Source organism: Capra hircus, chromosome 2 (genome assembly GCF_001704415.2).
Source record: "Capra hircus breed San Clemente chromosome 2, ASM170441v1, whole genome shotgun sequence".
NCBI lineage: Eukaryota > Metazoa > Chordata > Mammalia > Artiodactyla > Bovidae > Capra > Capra hircus.
The window spans coordinates 31735700-31741699 of record NC_030809.1 but is presented as its reverse complement, the minus strand read 5'-3'; the positions used below and the strand labels follow the sequence as shown (position 1 = coordinate 31741699).

At 40.5% G+C, this 6000-nt stretch overlaps 1 protein-coding gene across 1 annotated transcript in view; it reads right to left on the bottom strand.

Moving 5' to 3' along the window:
- The window catches only part of PECR (peroxisomal trans-2-enoyl-CoA reductase), a 50428-nt gene continuing 44808 nt past the window's right edge, over positions 381-6000 (bottom strand). The window contains exons 7-8 of the mRNA XM_018059757.1: positions 4062-4173; positions 381-971 (exon numbers count right to left, since the gene is read on the bottom strand). Coding sequence (XP_017915246.1) covers positions 886-971; positions 4062-4173 — 198 coding nt within the window. The 3' untranslated portion in view covers positions 381-885. The remainder of the gene's footprint in view (positions 972-4061; positions 4174-6000) is intronic.

Genomic DNA, 6000 nt, shown 5'->3' with positions numbered 1-6000 from the left:
AAAATTGCAGATTCTGCAATTTCTGCAGCTGACACCCGCCCTGCCCCACCCCGCTCAGGGTTTGGTCAATCATATGCTTTGAACTGAGTGTTACTGTTAAAGAAACTACTTCACTTCAACAGGGAATAAGTCAAACAGGTTTCATTGATGAAGAGAAAAAAAAAAAGAACATATACAGTTTGTAGATGACAATCCACAAATCAAGATCAATGGACAGAAAGGATCAATGGAAGGAAGAATACTGAACCCTAATACAGCTGCGTAGATTTTAATTAAAGATATTTTTGCATATAAAAGGAGAAACATGGAGAGAGGGGAATATTTTGGCTAAGAAATCAAGACACGTATCAAGCCAAGGATGGAAAAAAATACCATATGACTTCATTTTTCTTTTTTATTAACAGGGTTTGTACAAATATGACTTCATGAACAAACCACACAAGAATAATTATATAAAGCTTTATTGATCCAGAAGTATTTGCCATCAAAAATGAGTCATTGTTGTAAAAATCATAATGATGCCACAATTTAGATTTATTGTAATATTTACAAGGAGATATTAGAACCTTCTGGGAAATCATAATATCACTATCATTAACTTGAAACTATTTCATTTTTCAAAGACCTTTCTTAGAATTAAAAGTATAATCATAAATTATGTTAATTTCCACTCCTAAATTTTTTTTTTTATCACGAGTTAAAGGACATTGGTTGGCACTTAATGTATTTATTTCAGGAATAACTTTTGCATAGATGTAATTGATTAACATTGAAAAATCAGAATATGAGTTTCCCATACAGATTATAAGTTCCTATAAAGTACAGAAGTGCACTGTCGAGATGTTAAGGCACTTGGGACAAAGGACACTTCCATGTTTCTTTAGCTTACAGCTTGGCTTTATGGTTAGAAGACTCTTTTATGCTTTTGACAAAAGAAGGGTCCCCTCTTCCCTCGGGCCAGTTGTCATGATCTGTTAAATGGAAAACCTCAGGTCAGACACGAATCTATTAACCTCATCAGTTTTCTTAGTTCCCACCAAACCCATTTGTCATTTTCCCTGGATCACCCTTTTCTTAGCAAGAAAAAAGAAATCACTGGGACAGGTGGCAAAGGTTTTGAGAAAAATCTCCATTTGAATCCCATCTCCACCACTTAGTAACTTTGTAGAAGTTACTTCTACAGGTTTGGAGAAGTGACTCTTGCTGAGCCTCAGTTTCCTCATCTATTAAGTAAGTGTTAGTCATTCACTTTGCGACACGATGGACTGTAGCCTGCCAGGCTCCTCCATGAAATTCTCCAGGCAAGAAAACTGAGCAGTTTGCCATTCCCTTCTCCAGGGAATCTTGCTTATCCAGGGAATGAACGCTGGTCTCCTGCATTGCAGGTGGATTCTTAACCAGCTGATCCACCAGGGAAATCCCCATCTATTAGAGGAGATAACAATACCTCTCTGTTAAAGGTGAGAGAGTCCATATGATCCCTGCATATAGCACTGGACATAACGTAGACATTCAACCGATCTTACTTCCTTAGTAACAGTACCTTCTGAAACATGCTTACTTTGTACCAGACACTTACAGTTCCCCTCTCCTGGCATCCAGTCTCCCATCTCTTCTTTCCACTCAGAAAACCATAAGGTTCTGGAGAAGTGATCCTTGGATCACTGAGTGATCTAAGGAAGTGCACTCTATTTCCCTTGCTGAGGTTACTGGTCAAGCATGGACACTTGCATAAGCTAGTACCAAGCAGAGAGAATCTCAGAATTTAGTTAGAAATGCTGAGAAAAAGTCATCCCCTCCCCTCTGTTTCTGTCCAGATGGACATGAACAAAGAAGTATGGAGCTTCAGGAGTGGCAGGCACCAGGAGAGTCCATGTTAAGATATGGCCAACATTAAAAAGAGCAGCAAAAAGAGAGGGAAAGGGGAAAAAATGCCCTCGATGAAATCAGTGAGCTGCAGAGTGAAGACTCACCTGTTATTTGAGACAAAAAATTCCTTCATTGCTTGAGCCAGTCTAAGTTGTAACTAAAAGCATTCTATCTGAAACAGTACCTTTAATGTGCATTAACTAATCTAATCCTCCCAACAGCTGATGAAGTGAATACTGTAAGGGACCTCACTTTATAGAAAAGAAAATGAAGGCATACAGAGTAAATTTCCTTAAGAGCATCAGCTAATAAGGGTATAGCTTAGCTTTCATCCCAGGCATTCTCACTGCAGGACTCGCAATCTTAATATTCCTTCAGAAGGAACAGCTGAATATTTCCGCTCATTATTTTAGGAGAGTATATTCTTAAAGGTAAGTCCAGGTGGCACAGTAGAAAAGAATCTGCCCGCCAAAGCAGGCGATGCAAGAGATGCAGGTTCTATCCCTGGATCAGGAAAATCCCCTGGAGAAGGAAATGGCAACCCACTCCAGTATTCTTGCCTGGGAAATCCCATGGACAGAGGAGCCTGGCAGGCTACAGTCCACAGGGTCGCAAAGAGCTGGACACAATTGATCGATCAAGCATGCACATATTCTTAAAAGGTGGATGTGGCTGCTTTCTTCAAAAACTTAAAAAATATTTTTTTGTACTGATTAAAAAAAAACAACAGTGTTAGAATGACAAAGGAAAACCATTTCACTGGAGGCCTGGAGAAGTAGTCACCTAGAGGGGTTTTTTCCCCCCTCTAAAAATGAAAAGGGATGTACCTCGCTTTAACAAACACTGACTCAACTCCACTGGTGAGGGAAGTGGAAAGATTCTCCCTCCACCTTTGCTACTTTAAATACTATCAGAAAACAATACTGTATAACCATGCAGGCATTTCTATGCTTCCAAACGAGATCCTTAAAGAAACAGAATCTCATACACATTACCACAATGGTACTGTTAGTAAAAAATTATACCGGGGGGAAATAATGAGTAATATTATAGATCCAAACCAATCAATGATTAATGCAAAGAAGGGTTGAATCGTCAACTAGACTATTAGCACATGAAAGAGTAGGATGAAAAGAATAAGTCCTGAACAGCAAACTCAAGTACGTATATGCTACATCAACTACATTTTAATTTTGTGTGTGCGCTCAGTTGCGTTTGACTCTTTGCAACCCCACGGACTATATCCCACCAGGCTTTTCTGTCCGTGGGATCTTCAAGTCTAGAATACTGGAGTGGGTTGCCACTTCCTACTCCAGGGGATCTTCCCAAATCAGGGATTGAACCCAGGTCTCCTGTGTCTCCTGCACTGGCAGGCAGATTCTTTATCACTGTGCCACCAGAGAAGCCCTTTAATTCACTGGCAATCATTTAATCAACTATCTCTGGCAACCGTTTGGACACATCTGAATTTCATATCCTTTTCTACATTTTGGGAGTGATTAGCTTGGACACGCCTTATTTCATGGATGTGTTTTGTCATGTATGATAAACTGTGATACTTGACTAATTTTTTAGGATACTTTCAACTCCAAAGTTTGATGGTCTAGTCATAAGATACATACACACATTTGCACGCAATATCTACATTAGACTGAGATACATAAAATTGTTTTGTACATCAAAAATGAATGAATACAGCATATTCCTATGGTTTCCCTCACTCTATAACCCGAAGATACTGTAAAATAGCACCAGACCACCCCTCCCCATCTAACAGGTCTGATTCTCCCCCTCATATACACAAGCCACTAACTGGATAAACAAAGAGAAGTTAAATATCAAAAGTATAGCACCTTCCTGCCTCTGTTCTTGTCTCTTTCTTGTACATATATACTCACACTGAGAATATTTTTCAAGGTTAAAATTCCACTAGCCTATGCAAACGCAAACAACTTTTTAAACAGGTAAAGCTGTGTGCTGTAAGAAAGACATTTAGGTATTTGCTGCACTAGGAATATTGCCTTTAAAAATCATATGATGACTATAAATATTTTGTCCATTTTTTTTTTATGTTCTACAAGAAGAAGAAAAAAAACCAAAAAACCCTTATTTCTTAAGTACTTAGGAAATTTTGAAAACCTGAACAGGAAAAGGCACAAAATGAGGGACAGACTCATTTCTTGGCCACTCACCTGGTACCTCAAATAACTGTGAGTACAGAGACTGGCCTCCATCCACATACACCAACTGTCCGGTGACAAAGGAAGCAGCAGGAGACAGCAGGAAGCACACCAGGGAGGAGATCTGGAAACAGAAGCACACACATGCACACAAATATCAGACACTCCTCACTTTTGGCTGCTTCCCATTTCCGAGTAGACAGATCACATCTGAAACTACAGCACTGTAACATGAAGCCTGCAGCCTGGAATGCCAGGCTGCGTGTACTATAATCCGAAGGTACATAATAGATGCCTTTTTCTATTTGAGCATCATTAAAGTCAGGGATGTGACTAGGGTGAAGGCAAAATAAAAAGAGCCTTTTTGGTTGCTGTTCAGTTACTAAGTCGTGTTTGACTCTTTGCAAGACTAGGGACTGTGACACGCCAGGCTCCTTTGTCCTCCAGTGTGAAATGAATCACACAATGTGAAGTAGTTAAGCGACTTTCCCGGTGGTCCAGTGGTTAAGACTCCATGCTTCCACTGCAGGGGGTTTGGGGTTCAATCTCTGGCCAAGGAACTAGGAACCTGTAGGCAGGGTCATGTGGCCAAAAACATTTTTTTTAATCTTTTTTAAAATAAATAAAACAACATGAAGGAACGAAAAGTGAAAGCAGTGCTGTGTCTGCTCTCTGCCATCAAATAATTCAATTCCTTCCATGATCCTTATTGTTTTCAGCACCATCACATGCCTTTTACAGGTTTCTCCCTGAAACGGTCACTGTGTCTGTGTAACAATAACCTGGCATTCTAGCTTGTGTAGTCCACGGTCATCGCAGGCCCAAAGCCCAGGATCTCAGAGTACGGGAGTTTTCTATCAGGAGGACTTCAGAATCCCGCTGCAGCCCTGAGAAATAGATAGGTGACTGGCGACTTCAGCAACAACCACTCCCAAAACCAAAGAAAAAGATGGAAATATTTCACTGGATATAAACGGAGTCTCACATGAGGCTGTTAACACAAGCAGAGTTTCTCAAAGGGTGATCTTAAGCTCCTACATCAGAATCCCTAAGGCTGCTTACTGAAACTCCAGACTCCAAGATCCTGCACTTGAGATCATCTGGGTTTTATCAGGCTGCCAAGCAGGGCTGAGACAAGGGTGAAACTAATGAGGTGCTTGGGATGCGGCAGTTAAGGACGTACTCGCTCTGGGGGGGGCGGGTGGACCCTGCACCTGAGCAACACTGAAAGCAAGCGAGTACCTAAATACTGCTTGTGCCTTGCTTGTTTCACCCCAGTCCTGATCCTGTATGGAGCACTATAGCGTGTGTGTTCATAGGGCTGTGCCTCTTTGAGGCTCTGAGACCTGAGAGAAGGCGGGCATAGCCTTCCCTCCATCCTTGTGTCCCGGGCAGGTAGTATAGGACTGCACTGTCCAAAAAGGAGGCCACTAACCGTATGACACAACATTTCCACACAACTAGTCTGAATTGAGAGGCACTATAAGTATAAAACCACACACCAGATTCAGAAGACTTTTTCTTCTTGGAAAAGAAAAATGTAAAATAGTCTCATTAATAATTGTTAAAATGATAATGTTTTAGGTATACTAAGTTAAACAAGATTTTTTAAACTAATTTCATCTCTTCTTAAAACTTTTCTTAATGTGGCTATTACAAAGTTTAAGATTACATATGTGATTATTATCACATTTCTATTGGACAGAGTTGGTGTGGAATTATAATTTAAAAGTTCCCACATTCCTGGGAAAGGGCTGATGGGGCCTGGGAACAAGTAACAATCAGAACTAGCTTTATCCTGTGTAATCAATCAATGACAACTCACCCTGTGAACACTGCTTTGTTAGTCAACCAATCAGTGAAAGTTCCTTGACCCTGTAAGTTAGCCAATCAGGAAGACTCATGCCAATAAGTTCCTTTCTGAGTGTCAGCCAAACAAGGACCCTCTCAC